The 17,243-nt window shown below is 41.7% G+C and overlaps 1 protein-coding gene and 1 long non-coding RNA gene across 2 annotated transcripts in view; one reads left to right on the top strand and one right to left on the bottom strand.

Moving 5' to 3' along the window:
* Positions 1-784: 784 nt before the first annotated feature.
* On the bottom strand, positions 785-14,888 carry LOC121928009. Its single transcript, XR_006103422.1, has 3 exons — positions 14,633-14,888; positions 11,526-11,588; positions 785-1,043 (listed from the first exon to the last, which is right to left on the bottom strand). It is a non-coding gene; the product is annotated as an uncharacterized LOC121928009 (long non-coding RNA).
* A 79-nt stretch (positions 14,889-14,967) lies between these two features.
* The window catches only part of PARD6B (par-6 family cell polarity regulator beta), a 43,081-nt gene continuing 40,805 nt past the window's right edge, over positions 14,968-17,243 (top strand). The window contains exon 1 of the mRNA XM_042462177.1: positions 14,968-15,196. Within this exon, the coding sequence (XP_042318111.1) occupies positions 15,125-15,196 (72 nt within the window). The 5' untranslated portion in view covers positions 14,968-15,124. The remainder of the gene's footprint in view (positions 15,197-17,243) is intronic.

Raw genomic sequence — 17,243 nt, 5'->3', positions numbered from 1 at the left:
ACCAGAGAAAATCTAGTAAAGAAAGAGGAATAGGTGCTGACTGTCTTTTGACTGGTGTGAACAATCTCTGATTTGAAAATGTCCTGTCTATCGTTCTCATCTTGCAAAAATAAAGTATTTCATAGCTTTTGATACTGTCTCTTGTGAGGTCAGAAAAGGAAGAATAATTTCAATTTTTTTCTTTTAAGAGAATATTTCATCCCTTTTCTTCTTTTTTTGTTTCTTGGTTGGAGTTACACTAGAATGGTGTTAGATATGCACTGCCACCAGTATTCCACATCAGGTACTTAGTTATGTATGCCTAATGAAGTATTGTCTCTTGGCACAATCCCCCCCCCCAAAAAAAAAACCTTAACAGCCAGCAGCTGCATCCGTGGAGATCTGTTCAGATGCACATCAGGGCACAAGTAGGAGGATGTTTCCACCCCTCCCACCAACAAATGAGTCTGTGAGAGGAAAAATGGTAACAGGGCATTGCAATTCAGTGGAGCATCCAGGACTCCTTACTTACTCACTTTGAATGTGAGGGATTTTTACAAGCTTGCAGTGGTTGTATGCCATCTGGGATTTATAGTTTTCAGCCTTTTATGCATAGTGGCAGAATCTTTATTTTATACTTTGTATGTAAACAGACATTATATTTACTACTTGTTGTTTTCATCCTCTGGCAAAGCACATTACTTTGAATACACTTAGTTTGCCTGTATATTAGGGAATCACTATAATTATACTTATTGAATAATTAAGATATTAAACATTTTTCATGCATGTTTCTGGTATTTTTCCCCTAGACCTTTTTGTTTGGCATTTTGCTTGTTGCTCCTACTTCTTGGTTTGTTTTCGGTTGTGATATGCACTTCACTCCTACCTCCTGTTTTCTTTCCTGATGTTCTTCATTCTGTTAACTTGTGGCTTAATCCTGCATCCTAATGTGATCTTCAGGCCTACTATCTCTTATAATTGCCTCATGGCTTCTGGTTTCTGACTCTCAGTTCCAGACACAGTATTGTCCAAATTGGAATAGCCATCTTCAAGTGGTCTCCCTTTGTAGAAAAGGTTAAAAGGACATACATTTCATCATGAATTTCAAAACCAGTACTGTACCAAGATACTCCTAATGTAAATTCTGTTTGTTTTTGGAAGCGAGGAAGTAAATTCAACCCTGCATGCTTCCTTTATTACCACCAAGAACTGAACTAGCACCTGGTTAAATCTTGAATAAATCTTGAAAATATTATCTTTTTGGACTATACCTCCTCCAGTATCCCAGCCAGCATGACCACTGGGCATGCTGAATGGAGATCCCTGATTTATAATTACAAAATGATATTCCCTCCCCAAGCTGAGGTTTTTAAGAAGGTGAGTTGTATCTGTGCAACTAAACAGCTGCAAGTCTAATTGCAAGTCCCAGTCACAACCAAAGTAGACCTATCCAAACAACAAGGTTTGATTCAGCTTAATATTCAGCAATAATTCTGCCACACCTGGTAGACAAGCAATATGGATTTAGACGTGGGAGCTGGCTGTTTTCGAACAATTAATTCCAGAAATAAATGGAGAAATAGTATTTTAATGACGCAGAGAATTAAAATACTGTACACATATAGTGTCTTGATTTGCAATCATTTTTGCTCATAGTTCTCCAGTATGTTAGCTATTGCTCCTGTAACTACAACAGTGAGCCCAATGTTTCTCATCCTTCAGTATTTAGACTGGTTGTTGCTATATCTCACCTACTGTGTACATTTGCCAACACCTACATTCTTTTCAATGTCTGATGTCTGAAAAAATTCGCATCATTGAACCATGTTTAATCATACCCTTTGCAAATGACATTTCATTCTTGTTTACTAAGTGACTGAATGTTTTGAGAGGTTCCAGGGCCTAAACCAGTATGCTACCCTGAAGACACCCAATCTTGTCTGATTTCAGGAGCTAAGTAGAGTCAGTAAAGCCTGTTCAGTACTTGGAGAGGAAGGTATGCCAGGGATCTTCAAGTAGGCCTAGGAATGAATCATGCTTGAAATCCTGGAAAGCTGTGCCCAGCTAAATTTGACAGCACAAGGCTAGAGTGTAACACAGCTTCCTCTATAATTGAGCCTATAGTTGAGCCTATGTAAGCATCTTGTGCCCAATTAAACACTTCATTGTCCTAACTATTGCCTAAGGATGTTCCTGTTCATACAGGTGAAGTGGATGCCATCTTGAAAATATGAAAATCTTCAGTGCTAATTAATAATAAGCCAAGTCTACACACGCGCACGCGCGCATGCGCGGATAGCTCATTCAGTGTTCAGGGATGCTGGTGTTTGCCTCCCCTCACTAGGTTCAGGCACCAACCCTGCTTAATTCACAAGGCACTGCTGACAAAACCTAAACATGAATACCTGAAATTAAAAGGTCACCTATAATTGCCTGGATTACAAGTAAAAAAAGAGAAAGTTTATCTATTTTATGTAACTGTTTATGTAATTTTGTTTAATGTTTAATAATGGTTGTATTTTAGTTAAAGGATGAGGGATGGAATTTTAGTTTGTATACGTTATGTACTGTTTAGGTATTTTATTTATTTGCTTGTGTAAATCTTTTGTGCATTTTATGTGTTTTGTAATTTTGTAATTGTAATTTTGTAAACCGCTTTGATCTTTTTGGAAAGGCGGTATATAAATAAATTTATTATTATTAGGACTTTGCATTGTACTGTACTCACTTGTGACCTACACCTCTTGCCTTCAAGCTGTCATCCAGCCTGTTTCACTGACCATAGATCTTCTGTAAACCAAGGGAGAATCACAGCTTTGACAACATCAGAGTAGGTGCTTGAGAACAATTGTTATTGATGGCCATTTCCATCTCACTATTCCACTGTTCAATCACCAGCTCTGCCAGCCAGAAAATTCCCCAGAGCATTCAGGAATCCTTTGGATTCCTTAAGCCTCTGGGAGGTGAACATTTTAACCAGTCCTCACACCTGGACGGTCTGCTACCATCAAACCAAACCTCAGAAGTCGTTTGTTGAACACCCCCAACATTATTTTGACAATACCAAGAGAGAACACCCTAAAAGATAAAGGTATTCCCCATTGACAAGGCTGTCAAGTAGTGTCTGACCATAAGGGGCAGTGCTCATCTCCATTGCTAAGTCAAAGAGCCAGCATTGTCAGAGACTCTGTGATCATGTGGCCAGAATGATTGCACAGAACACTGTTTACCTTCTCACCGAAGTGGTACCTATTTCAAACTGCTAGGTTGGCAGAAGATGGGACTGGTGATGGGAGCTCACCCCATCACATGGCACCTCCAACTGCCAACCTGCCGATCTTGCAATCCACAGAGTCGGCATCTTAACCACTTAAGCCACTTCATCCCAATACCAAGAGAGATCTAAAATACCAAGAGAAAACACCCTACAAGTGCCTTTCCCCCCAGAAGTTTAAAACAACAACAGCAAAAACAACAAAAATAAATGAAGACTGCAATTCTATACTCACTTACCTGAGAGTAAGTCACATTGAAATCACCATGACAGGATTACATTGTCAGTTTATAGCAATTTGCAGCCAACTCATGACGCCCTGATTCATCTGAGACAGCTGCCATAATTGAAGGGACCATAGAATCATAGGAGTATATCACACGGAGCTTTTTGGTGGTGTTGTGGCTCAGTTTCAGCTCTCTTCCGAAGTGATTGCACTTCCAATGATGCGGTTTCATGTCATAAACTGACTATTTTATCAGACGCCATTGATTTCTATGGGAGCTGCTTACGAATTGCTTCAGCAGTGTTTCTGAAGTCACCCCTCATTTTGGTAAAAACTGGGGAAAAGTGGCTTCAGAGAATTCGCTTCCAGGCTGCCTTCGATTGCACTGCGATTTGGTCTGGTGTGGAAAAGCACTCCAATGCCACCCCCCTTGGCCCTTACGTCCTGCTCCGTCATTCCCCTCCTCCTCCCTCATGCCATCTCCTCCTCTCTGCCAACCAGCCGAACCCATCATCCCCTGCCTTCTCCTAGATCCCGATCTGCTCCCCTCCTTCAGCCTCCCACCAATCCCATCATCCCCTGCCTTCTCCTAGACCCCGACCGCAAGGGCCAACCAGTCCAACCCCCTGCCATGCAGGAAATCCAAATCAAAGCATTCCCGACAGATGGCCATCCAGCCTCTGTTTAAAGACTTCTAAGGAAGAAGACTCCACTACACTCCAAGGGAGTTTGTTCTATTGTCTAACAGCCCTTACTGTCAGGAAGTTCCTCCTAATGTTGAGGTGGAATCTCTTTTCCTGGAGCTTGCATCCATTGCTCTGGGTCCTAGTCTCTGGAGCAGCAGAAAACAAGCTTGCTCCCTCATCAATATGACAACCCTTCAAATATTTAAACAGGGCTATCATATCACCTCTTAACCTTTTCTTCTCCAGGCTAAATATCCCCAGCTCCCTAAGGCGTTCCTCATAGGGCATGGTTTCCAGACCCTTCACCATTTTAGTCACCCTCCTTTGGACACGCTCCAGTTTCTCAATGTCCTTTTTGAATTGTGGTGCCAGAACTGGACACAGTATTCCAGGTGGGGCCTGACCAAGGCAGAATAGAGTGGCACTATTACTTCCCTTGATCTAGACACTATACTTCTATTGATGCAGCCTAAAATTGCATTGGCCTTGTTAGTTGCCGCATTGCACTGTTGACTCATGTTCAACTTATGGTCTACTTGGACTCCTAGATCCCTTTCACATGTTGTCTCCTTAAGCCAGGTGTCCCCCATCCTATATCTGTGCATTTCATTTTTTCGCCTTACATTTCAACCTGTTGAAGTTCATTTTGTTAGCTGTGGCCCAGCTTTCTAGTCTATTCAGGTCATTTTGAATTTTGATCCTGTCCTCTGGAGTATTAGCTACTCCTCCTAATTTGGTGTCATCTGCAAATTTGATAAGTATGCCCCCAACAGTCCTGTTTCCCACTTAATCACCCAAAAATTTTGCCCCAAGGAGCCAATTTGGTTGATGATTGTAATGAGAATGTTAGAATTAATGCCATGCTGAATCTGGCTGTTCTTTATTTATTGTATACATTATTTATTGTATAACTACCACAAAACTGCCAAAAGAAGGGGAAAACCCATTGAGGTAAATATGGCTTAAATTGTGGACTCACTGGATGTTGTCAACCATTTTACCATGTTGTCCAGGGGTCTGCTTAACTTAGCCATAAGAAGACAGGCGTAGTACTCTGCTTTTATTCTGATAGGAATGAAATTTGGGGGGGGGGGGGAGAGAACAGAACTGCAGTTAATCCACATGCCTACAAGTGGAGCTGACCGTACCAGGAGGAAAAGAGATTCTGCGTAAAACCCTTAAATTCTCTTGTTTCAGGGCCATAATACTGCAAGGCTTAACTTTACATTGCCAAAAAAAAAAAAATACTTTGTGGGTGGAAAGTGTTAAATCCTCTGTTTTTTGTAATCCTACGGCATTATTCCTTCAAACTAATGCAGAAATAAAATGTTGTGCCTGGTTGAAACATAAGCAAGGGCTGTGAGAGACAAGGATGGGAATCTGGAGAACTGAACAGTTGTCAAGCCCATCTAGATGTCTAATGTCCATAAGGGTTGACTGAAATGGAAGCTCAGCCTGGAATATTTAACTGCAACACCTTGTCACTTTCAAATAAATATAATGGAAAAATCCCCCACCCACCCTAAGCCAGTTGCATCAAAAAGACAGGTAGGAAAATGCATGGGAGAATCTTAATCTATATTTGTTCTTCCATTATAAAAGGAAATATAAATACGTTGAAAGTAAGGGAAAGTGGTTTTTTTAAAAAAAAAATCAAAATAACTGCCTTTACTACACAGATAACCAAATGTTTTAAGTTCCATAAAACTATTTATTGGGCAGCATGGAAAGTTAGAAAACATTCTGAAAGCAAAGTATACAGATACAGTTCTCCATCCAAGTGGGATAGAAATGTATCATTCAAAATACTGGATTATCTCTCTTCAGATATAAAAAGAAATCATGGGGTTGCTTTTTATCTGATTCTCCTTAGCTTTTTCTAGAAAGTTCATAGGCACAGCTTGATGATCTTAGTATAGTCCTACCTCTGTTCTCGTGGTCTTCAGACCCGTGTCCCTCGCTTATGCATGAGGGGCAAATGGAGGGAGAATGAATGGGGTGTGCACCCATGCCTATATTCAAGCCAATGGGGCTTGAATAAATGTGAAATTCCATTTTCACGAGAGGGTCCGAAATGGATCCCCTGCGAAAAAGGAGGGGCGACTGTATATGAAATAATTTGGAACACGTGACTTACAAGCAACAATTACTTTTAATTAATTATTCATTATGATGTAACAAATATATTAAAAATTATATTTCCCAAGTAAGAAAACAAGTGAGAATGAAATTGCTTTTTGTGGGTTTTTCAGGCTATGTGGCCATGTTCTGGAAGAGTTTCTTTCTGACGTTTCACCAGCAACTGTGGCTGGCATCTTCAGAGAATGCTTGCCTGGAAAAAGTGGGTATGTGTGTACATACACACACATTGTGTGAGCCTGGGAATGCAGGAGTGATTTGCATGTGTGTTGTTCTGTGCTGATGGCAGACCTCAGGCTGGGAGGCTAATGCAAAAGAGAATTAGTGTCTGCTAATTGGTGATCATTATCTGCTGGGAAAGCCCCTGACTCTGAATGGTTTCCCATTTGTATTTGCTGAGTCCTTGTTTTGCTATTCCTCAGGACTGGTAGCCAAATTTTGTTCACTTTAAGGGTTTCTTCTTTCCAATTGAAATTATCCAGATGTTTGTGGCTCTCAATGGCTTCCCTGTGCATCCTGACATGGTAGTGGTTGGCATGGTCCAGAATTTCAGTGTTTTCAAACAGTATTTTATGCCCAGGATGGTTTGTGGCATGTTCTGCTACTGCAGATTTTTCTGACTGGCCCAGTCTGCAGTGTCTCTCGTGTTCCTTGATTCTTGTTTGCACACTGCGTTTGGTGGTCCCTATGTAGACTTGTCCGTAGCTACATGGTATGCGGTAAACTCCTGGTGCTGTGAGAGGGTCTCTCTGGGACTTGGTTGAGCGAAGCATTTGCTGGATTTTCTTCATCGTTTTATAAACCATTTGAAGGTTGTGCTTTCTCACCACTTTGCCTAGGATAGGCAAAGTGGTGAGGAAACTTTTGCTTCTCTTCTACCCTTGACTGTTTAAAGAGTTTCATCTGTCAACCATTGAAGCTTCTCTTGCTTTTTGGTTATAGTGTCTTTCTGCATTCCTTCCTGATAATGTCTCTGGCTTCAGTCCAAAGTTCCTCTGGTTCTCAAGCAATCAGGCTTAGTAGTGCAAACCTGTTTTTCATTTTGTCTTTAAATTCCACAGGACTTTCTTTTGTCATTGGCCTATGGAGTCCCTCAAGGTTTTGCCATGTCACTCATGATATTTAATATATGTTGCCAGGGGAGGCTGTGTGGAGATTGTGACTCTAGTGCCACCAAGCATACTGATAATAGCCATCTCTCTAGTCAATCTAAATTCAAGGAAGCTGTTATTTTTTTGGTAATGATAGGATGAGCCATGAGACAACATACTGGCACATATTCACATGAAGAGACAACATCTTAGCAAGAATCCAGAGTAGTGGTTGCACTGATTAATTTCCTTTGGTCAGAAGGAATGGAAGGGGATCATTCTCTTCCCCACTGCAGGCTCTATGCATACACCAACATCTCTTGTGGAAATATTACAGAAGTAGACAAAAGACGCAGCTTTAGCCAACTATATCAGGGTCAGGGAAGCTTTGACACTCCAAATATTCTGGTGCATAACTTCCATCAGCCCCAATGAGATTAAGCAGTAGTAGGGGATGAAACATATGAAGGGACAAATACTATGTTGTCTATTCATTTGTCTATGAAGTAGTTGTCAGATTACTCATATGGCACAAATCCTTTTAAGAGTACTGTATAATACAGAATCTGTTTATTTGTGTACTAGTTCTGCTGGTTCTTTGGTAAGTACTTTTAAACTACAGCCCATTATCAAGAACACACTCAGTTTTATAGATTTTCATGTTGAAATATCAGCAGCATCACCATAAAGGAATGAAAAGTATCCTTACGGTTTTACAGGAGAACCACATTTTTCACATTTATGAACATATGTGGTAATAAAGTGAACTGCTTCTCAGTCTCACTGATTTCTAAGAATAAGTGATTCCCAGAAAATTCCTAAAAATCTGTAATCGCCTAAGTAGTTTTTTATTGCATTTTTCATATTGTCCTTTCAAGCTATTGCCTAGTTTAACATCCAAGAGGGAAACACAAAAATGTTGTATAGGAGAAGAGCTATAAATAAAACCTACAAGTAGATGTTGTATGTTGGCAGGAAAGTAGAGGAAAAAAAGAAATCAACTCTATACATTTCACAGACTTTTAAAAAATTACTGAAGTATGCTTAATAAGTTATTGGTGAGATCAGAAACACATGAATTTGCAGTGAAGCTGAATTCACTGATCCTATATCATCTGCTTGTGTGTGTATGTGCCTTCAAGTGGCCTGTTGACTTATAGCAAGCCCATGAATTTCATAGTGTTTTCTTAGGTAGTGATGGTTGCATTGCTTTCCTCTAAAACATAGCCAACAACACCTGGTATTTGTTGGCAGTCTCTCTTCCAAGTACTAACCAGGACTGATCCTGCTTAGCTTCCAAAATCAGATAGGATCTGGTGGCTTCATGGTATTTAGGCATTATCATTTGCTTGCCCTTCTTATAATTGTGAGGCAGCAGAACATACACATACACAATTTCTATACTGCTTTTCATCATTAAGATTCTAAGACTGTTAATAAACAAAACAGGGACACAAAAACGTCTTATACCTTCTCCCCCAAAAGAACCCAGTGCAGTTCATATTTTTGTGTACTAAGAAGTTCAATGAGTTTTGTCCTCAAGTATGTATAGGATCACACCTTCAGTGTATGCAAAATAAGAACAGAGATAATTTATAACAGCATTAGATGATCATGCACAATCATCTTAGTATGATCAAATATATTCCCTCCTGCTGTGTGACAGGATGAAATTGTCTTTGTAGGTAACAATAGCAAAAAGAAAAAAAAAAACACATTTTCAGTGTTTGGTAAAATGTCTGTCTGAAACCATATCAGTCCATTGTCCATTCATGTGCAGATACTGAAATGCCCAATAAAAATTACTTTTTTGGACTATAGTTCCCAGAGTCTAGGGGGATATGGATGTTTTAATCCCAAATGAGCTTGCTTTTGTATTAATGTACAAAGGAATAGAACCAAACATGGCTATTTAGGCCAGTTCAGCTGTGTCATGCTGGAAAGTCTCCCTTTGAGATTTCCTGAGAATGGCAAGTGACGAATGCATCACACGAAGAAGCCTCTAGCCCATGAAAGGTTATGCTATAATGAGGTGCTTCAAGATGAGTCTACAAGACTCTGTTGTCTTTGCTGCCAGCATATTAACTCAGCTACCTCCCCCCACCAACTTTGGAAGCCAATTAAGATAGCTACTTATTGTTGCTAACACTCAAAATGACATTTGCTGTACTGGAATGCAAACCATTGAATGCTGCACACAATGATAACTATATAACCAAAGGATTCTGGTGATGAGGTGGCACATGACAGAATACTCAGTCTCCACCAAAAAGGTTGGCCATGGGTAGTGACCTGGTCTCTCAAGAATTCTCTTAGCCCTTTAAATACATTTCCTTAGGGCCCGAACAGACAGGCCAAAATAAAGCTGCTTCGGGTCACTTTGGAGGTATGCTGTTTAAATGACACACACATTTTAAGAGGCCAGAAGTTGAACCAAAGCTGTGCTCCAGTCTTTAGGACTGGAGCGTGGCTTTGGCATGGTTTCTGGCCTCCTAGGACACATGCATCATTTAAATAGCATATCTCCAAAGTGACCTGAAGCAGCTTTATTTTGGCCTGTCCGTTTGGGCCCTTAGTTTTTATATGAGCATAAGTCAAGGATGGGCTACATGTAACCTTCTTGTTATTGAACTGCAACTCCCAGAAGCCCTATTCAGTAGTCAATAGTGAGGAATGCTGGAACTTGCAGTCCAATAGCAACTGGCATACTTTCTATCCCTGTGTATGTACTCTAACTACTTGGATATACTTTTCAATAAACAGAATTCAAAGATATAGCCTTGTTAGTCTGTAGAATCAGTACGTAGAGAAATCTTGTAGCACTTTTGAGACTCTAACTGAAAGAAAAAAATTGGCAGCATGAGTTTTCGTAGACTTCAGTCTACTTCCTCAGATGCATTTGGACCAAATGCATCTGAGGAAGTAGACTGAAGTCTACGAAAACTCTTATTGCCATTCCCCCCCCCCCCAATAAATATGTACACAGCATTCACAGCTGTAGTGCTGTGGCTTTTGGAATGCCCTCCCCTCGCAGACCTGAACAGCACCAAACTTATCCTTATTCAGTGCTGAGTTAAAACCTGACTATTCACCTAACTATCTGAAGCTTAACAAGATCATGGCTCCCCCCCCCCCCCCCCCCCCTATCTGTACTGGTAGACTATTTTGATCTTTATGAGTTATTTTTTAAAAAGAAAGAGTTTTAGAGATGTCATTCCAATGTTAACAGTTTTAAGGTAATTTTACTGATTGTACTCTGCCCTGAAATCTGCTGATATATCAGGTAGACTAGAAATACTTTTATAAATAGACAGCACTTTAAATGAAACCTTTTCATGATACATTTTAATTTTGCAGTGCAGTCCTATGCGTGTCTATTCTGAAGCAAATATCATTATGGTTAATGTGACTCACATCTAGATAAGTAGTATAAGATTGCAGAATTATGAAGATAATGCTCATATTGTGCACTATACACACAGCCTCCCTCCTAGAAATCCCAAGTCACCTTACTATCATGGTTAATTTTTAGCTTTAAAATTAAAAAGCATGTTTCCTCATCTGGATTTGAACAAGTTGGTGGAAACAGAACATTCCTTTCTTTGGGGCAATGAAAAAAAACTTTGAGTAACTTTGAGTAAAGTCTGACTCACAGGTTTTGTGACTAAAATAGCTCACTAATCTTGTGCTTTCCCCAGGAAAGCAGACTTGCCTGTTCCTTTACTATCTAAATCTGAACTCTTCCTCACTTTCTTGCTTTGGTTGACTACAGTATGAAGCCATTTGTGTGACGTAAACCAACAAGTGAATAATATTTTTAAAGAGGTGAGGTCCAAAGATTTCAGCCTTATGAATGTACCTTGCTGGCTTCAAGAAACCTTTTGGGCACACCCTTCTTATCTGGAACTCCAACAATGCCAAGAATGCAAGGGGAGAAATAAACTTCCTTCATAGAAACCTAATAAATCTGTAGTGATAAAACCATCCACATGATGAGTTTAAGCGCCCAGAGTTCAGCTGCACAGCTTTTATATCTCAGAAGCAGGTCAATTCAACTGACAAGAAAATCCTCTCTGTGTGATCTCTGTAGAGGTTGGGGGGGGGGGGAATTTTGTTTAAAAAGTTACCTTTTTTTAACAGTCCGAGGAACCCATAGTCAGCAAGGCTACTGGCCATGTCCCTTGGGTATTCTGTAAATGAAAAATATAACTGACTTTTTGGACATTTGTTAATCTCACACTAATACATATCAATAGGAAACACACTGCTGTTTATTCCTTCCACTCTGTACTGGAAAACAATCCAAACAAAAAAACAAACATATGCTATATCCATACAGTTACACAGTACTGTATATAAAAATAAAAGATAAAATATAATAGATTTCCTGCATCAACAAGTCTAATTGGTGCCACAATAAACTACAGTTCCCAAGATTCCCTAGCACTGAGCCAGGGCAGTTAGAGTTGTCTCAAACTGGATTATTTCTGCAGTGTGTTTTGGACGTTGGAGACCCTTCAGTTGGGGCATTACATGGGTTAAGAAATAGGTTTGGGACCCAAGTGCGTTTTCAACCCAAGACATTGCAGATGGAGGCAATAACAATGATGAATGCAGAGCTTTCCTAGTAGTGTGGGGTACATTGAGATAAGCAGATCTAGCTACAACAACAGAGCTACATTATTACAGCTACAACTGAAGATGTAGGATCTTGACCTTTATTTCACTCTCTTCAGCATGATCAGGAGCAATAACTATAACCTGCTGGAAAAGTTCAACAGATTGTTACTCTATGCATAATTAACCTGGTTGTACTGGGTTGTCAGTCTGTTAAAAATTACACTATTATTACCCCTATCTGCACTATTGTTATTGATGTGTGCCTTCAAGTCCTTTCTGACTCATGGCAGCCCTAAGGCAAACCTATCATGGGATTTCCTTGGCAAGATTATTCAGAGGAAGTTTGCCATTCCCTCCCCCCCCCCCCCCCCCCCGCTCTGGAAACCTTTTTCTCTAAATCCATAAAGGCCAGAGATCTCTAAATGCCAGTTAAGTACATTAAAGATTATTAGAAGAATGCACATTTTTAGTAATTCTATGGAGGCCTCTCAGAGTGTGTGTGGCATAGTGGGCTGAGCACTGGAGACCAGAGTCCGATTCCTCACTCAGCCATGAAACCCACTGGAGAACCTTGGGCAAGTCACATTTTCTCAGCCACAGAGGAAAGCAAAAGCAAACTCCCTCTGAACAAATCTTGCCAAAAAAAAGCTGTGATAGGGTCACCTTAGTCAGAAATGACTTGGAAAGCATACAATAGCAATAACAGCAGTGGCGCCTTCTTAACCTTGACAGAGCCTAGGGGTCTCCCAACACATCTTAATCCAACCCTGCATGGATCCTTGTTTTCAAAGCATGATGCTTTCTCAGCTCTGATGGATACAAGGCTGAGAAAGCCCAGTTAGCCCACAGCAAGTTAGACGTCAGAATTAAGATTAGAGAAACCTGGATTCAGGCTGCAGTTTAGCTATAAAGTTCTCCGGGCGAAATCTGGATCAATCATGTCCTCCTAGTCTACTTTACAAGGTAGTTGTCATTATGTAACAGTAACAAGTAACAAATAACAGTTATGTTACACATAACAGTCGCTGCGTTGTGTTTTTTGCATGTTGCAGGTTACATGGTTTCCATATTAACGAAATTTCCTTTTTCTTTTCTTTTTAAAATTTACTGAAACTGGGGTTACTACATTCCCCATGGCTAGGTGACAGTTACATTTTGCAGCCAATTATTTGCAGAGTTGTGTTTCTCTTTGTTATATATGTTGCGTTGTGTGCCTTCAAATCCTTTCCAACTTATGGGGCCCCTAAGGCGACCCTATCATGGGGTTTTCTTGGCATGTTACTTCAGAGGGATGGGGTTGCCGTTGCCACTGATAAACACACAAATGTGTTTCCCTAAACCAAAAGGCCAAATTGGTAAAACAAAAAAGTTTAGGGAAAAGTGGTAGTAGAACAAAGTATAAAAAGGCTTTATTAACCAATTTAATGGCAAAATAATAATGTAAGAGAACAGTTTTGCCAATAGGCATAAAACACTGGAAACTAGAAGTCCCAGGTGACATACAAACGAACAAATACAGATAAAACCAAACAGGTTTCGACAAATGTCTTCCTCCGTGGAGAAAATATTACAGTATCTGTTATATCATCATTATTAGCTTGGAGTCATCCAGAATAAGTATGAAGAAAATTATATAATGGAACCAGTGTCCTGGATACACCAGTGGATTTTAGTGCTAAAACGACTATAAAATGCCGCTGCCACTGCCGTTCTCTGAGGCTGAGAGTCCAAGTAGGTTTCCATGGCTGAGCCGGGATATGAATACAACTCCACACCCTGCTATTCCAGGTTAGTGGCATCCCCAACTCTGGAAAGCTCACAGTCTAATTCAACACACACACACCAATGCAGAAATAACCCAGTTTGAGACCGCTTTAACTGCCCTGGCTCAGTGCTAGGGAATCCTGGGGGTTGCAGTTTACTGACAGAGAAGGCCCAATGTCTCACAAAACTACAAATCCCAGAATTCCCTAGCATTGAGCTGGGGCAGTTAAAGCCGTCTCGAAACTGGATTATTCCTGCCATGTGGACTGGACCGTAATGTGACCAGGTGCCTTCGCCCTAAAGGAGGACCCAGTAAAATGTAGGACACTCGAGAGAGAGAGAGAGAGAGAGAAATGGGAGTATGTTACAAAAACAGAAAGTAACAATCCCTATGTTTTGATTGTGTGCCTGTTGTATTATTTTAATGATGTTTTAATTTTGTAATATTGACTTTGTTTAGACTCTCTACCGTTCGGAAGGCTTTTCATTCTTATTTCATTTTGAAATGAAAATCCCACAGTGCTCTATAAACAAATGCTAATAATAATAATAATAATAATAATAATATTTTAGGCCGCCTCTCCCTGCGGATCGAGGCCAGTTGCAGTAAAAAATAGTAAAAAATATAATAAACCGTAAAATAATATAATAATAATATAATAAAAATAGAAAATAAGGGGGGTTAGAAGGGAAAGGGGACACTGCAAAATTCAAATGTAGGCCATGACAAAACAAAGGCTTTAAAAAACACCACTAATAAATATATATATATATATATATCCATGCTTCTTAGAAAAAAAGTCCTGCTCAAAATGGAGGGCCAGTTTGGGGAAAGAAAAAGCAAACCAACCCTGGAAAAGAATCCTGGGATGAATGTAGACTTGTCCTGGAAAAGGAGGACACAACTGAGCCCCTTCACGTTAAAACGCCACTGCGCATGCGCCTCCCTCTGGAATCCAGCCCAGCAGGTAATTTCACTCCCTTAAAAACCCCTCTTTTGCGCATGCTCAGACCACCCCTTTGGAACCGAGCAGGTGCCTCCTTCCCTCCTGCTTCCTCCATCTTCTCCTTGCTTCCAGCAGCAGCGCCGGCAACAGGTGCGCATGCGCCTTCGGGGGCTCGCAGGTGTACTATTGGGGCTTCCCCTCCTTGCGCATGCGCCCTTGTTCCTCCTCGGAGCTGCAGGTGCCAGGAGGCGGCGGCGGCTGAGTCTGTCTGTCTCTCATTCTGTGAGGTCGGGAGGAGGAGACGGAGGGTCCCGGCCGCGCTCCCAGCTCCTTCTCCCCTCTCTGGCGCCGCTGAGCCGGGCAGCCCTCGGAAGGACTCCCCCATCCCCCGAGGCATGAACCGGGTCCAGCGAGGAGGAGGAGGAGGAGGAACCCGCAGCCTGGGCACCATGGAAGTCAAGAGCAAGGTGGGTGTTGTCGCCTCGCCGCCGCTTCTGCTGCCGCCTTCCTCGCCAGGGTTCGAACGCTCGCGCGATGGAAGCGGGATTGGCGTCCACACGGCCGATGAGAGAATGTGGCGCTTCGGTCCATGTCCTGTTCCTCCGTTCCAGCTTTTCTTTCCAGGAGGGGGCTTCCAAAAGCGTCCTCCATTTTGAGCAGGAATAAGAAGCATGAATTTAATATTTATCAGTGTGTTTATCTTCCTTTGTTTGCTTGATTTGGTAATGTCCTCCATCCCCCTCGAAGGTCCTACATTTGCGGCGCCTTGTCCTCCTTTGTGCCGGGCGAGCAGTTGTCCTAATCACAAAGGAGGACGTGGCACAGCAAAGTGTAGGACATTCGAGGGGGAAATGGAGATTACCAAATGAAAGCTAAAAGCACGCCTATAAATATAAGTCCATGCTTCTTCGCCCTCTCAAAATGTAGGACATTTTGGGATTCCTCCTGGACTGAAGGTTGAAGAAAGGAGGGCATTGGTCATCATCCGGACTTTAAGGAGGAGTATACTTAAATAGGGTGAAGAGGGGGAACAAAGGGCGAGAGTGTTGTTGTTGTTGTTGTGGTGGTGGTGCCTTCAAGTCATTTCCGATTAATGGCTATCCTAAGGTTTAATCTCTAATCATGGGGGGGGGGGGGGGTTGGCAAGTTTCTGCAGAGGAGGTGGCTTGCCATGGCCTTCCCTTGAGGCTGAGAGAATGTGACTCATCTAAGGTCATCAATGGGTTTCATAGCTGAGCTGGAATCGAACCCTGGTCTCCACAAGCATGGCCCAACCCTCAAACTGCTATACTATGCTGGCTCTCGGGAAGAGTGTATCTCTGCTTACCCCCCAAATTATTTCCCCCAGGAGTTTGTTTTTCCTCCTCTAGGTAGGACAGGGCTGATGTCAAGGAAGCCCAATGCGTAAGGTCTGTGGGGTGCTTCTGTGTTTCCTAGGTGCAGGAGGGTGCCTCTGAGCATGGGCAGAGACCCTCGCAACATGGAACTGCGTAACCATAGCCACCTGTCAACACCACACACTTGCGGCATCTGTGTGCAGGACACACAGTCCTTTGGGCTTGAAGAGTCCGGCCATAACTCCTAGTTGTTTGTTGTTGTGTGCCTTCAAGTTGCTTCCGATTTCTGGTGACTCTACAGCAAGTCTATCATAGGGTTTTCTTGGCATGTTTCTTCAGAGGGGGTTTGACATTGCCATCTTCTGAGGCCGAAAGAGTGGTGTGCCCAAGAAAGAGATCCTAAGATAAACCTTTTGTAGGGTTTTCATGGCATGTTTCTTCAGAGGGGGCTTGCCATTGCCATCTTCCAAGGCTGAGAGAGTGTGACTTGCCCAAGAGTAGGGGCCTAAAGCACACCTATTGTAGGGATTTCTGAGCATGTTTCTTCAGAGGGTGTTTGCCATTGCCATCCTCTGAGGCTGAGAGAGTGTGACTTACCCAAGGGCACCCAGTGGGTTTCCATGGCCAAGCCAGGATTCGAACCCTGGTCTCCCAGAGTTCTAGTCCAGCACTCAAGCCATTGCACCACACTTAAAATCCAACACCTGTTTCTTAGAAATGAAGTAAATGAAGGGAGGGTGTGGGCATGATGATATGCTGGGGAGGAAATGCATTGCTGTCTTGGTGAGCTGAAGGATAGAGGCAATTATCCTCAGGATTGCTTCCACCTATCCACAAGCGCATACTCCTGGTAATTGCTTTATTTTTCTTTTCTGTCTCTAATAGCATGTTAAGTGATGTTTATTTTATGACAGAAGGAACCTGAGCTTAAGGCAAGATAGTAATTTGCTTCTGGAATAATGTTGGGTAATAAGGGTGAATTAATTTTTTGTGGGGGGGACTTGCTACAGGGAGCCACTGGCAGGAGATGATTTCATGCTCACAAGTTACCTATGAAAAATACTGCTGTGCTTACTGTTAGTCATTATAGTCAGAAAAACATTAGATTTCCCTGTGTGTCTTTCCTAGGTCTATGTGCGATGGTAGCGCTGGTCCTTGTGTAAGGGATAACAGAATT

This window comes from Sceloporus undulatus, chromosome 4 (genome assembly GCF_019175285.1).
Source record: "Sceloporus undulatus isolate JIND9_A2432 ecotype Alabama chromosome 4, SceUnd_v1.1, whole genome shotgun sequence".
Lineage (NCBI taxonomy): Eukaryota > Metazoa > Chordata > Lepidosauria > Squamata > Phrynosomatidae > Sceloporus > Sceloporus undulatus.
This window is presented reverse-complemented; position numbering and strand designations above follow the sequence as displayed.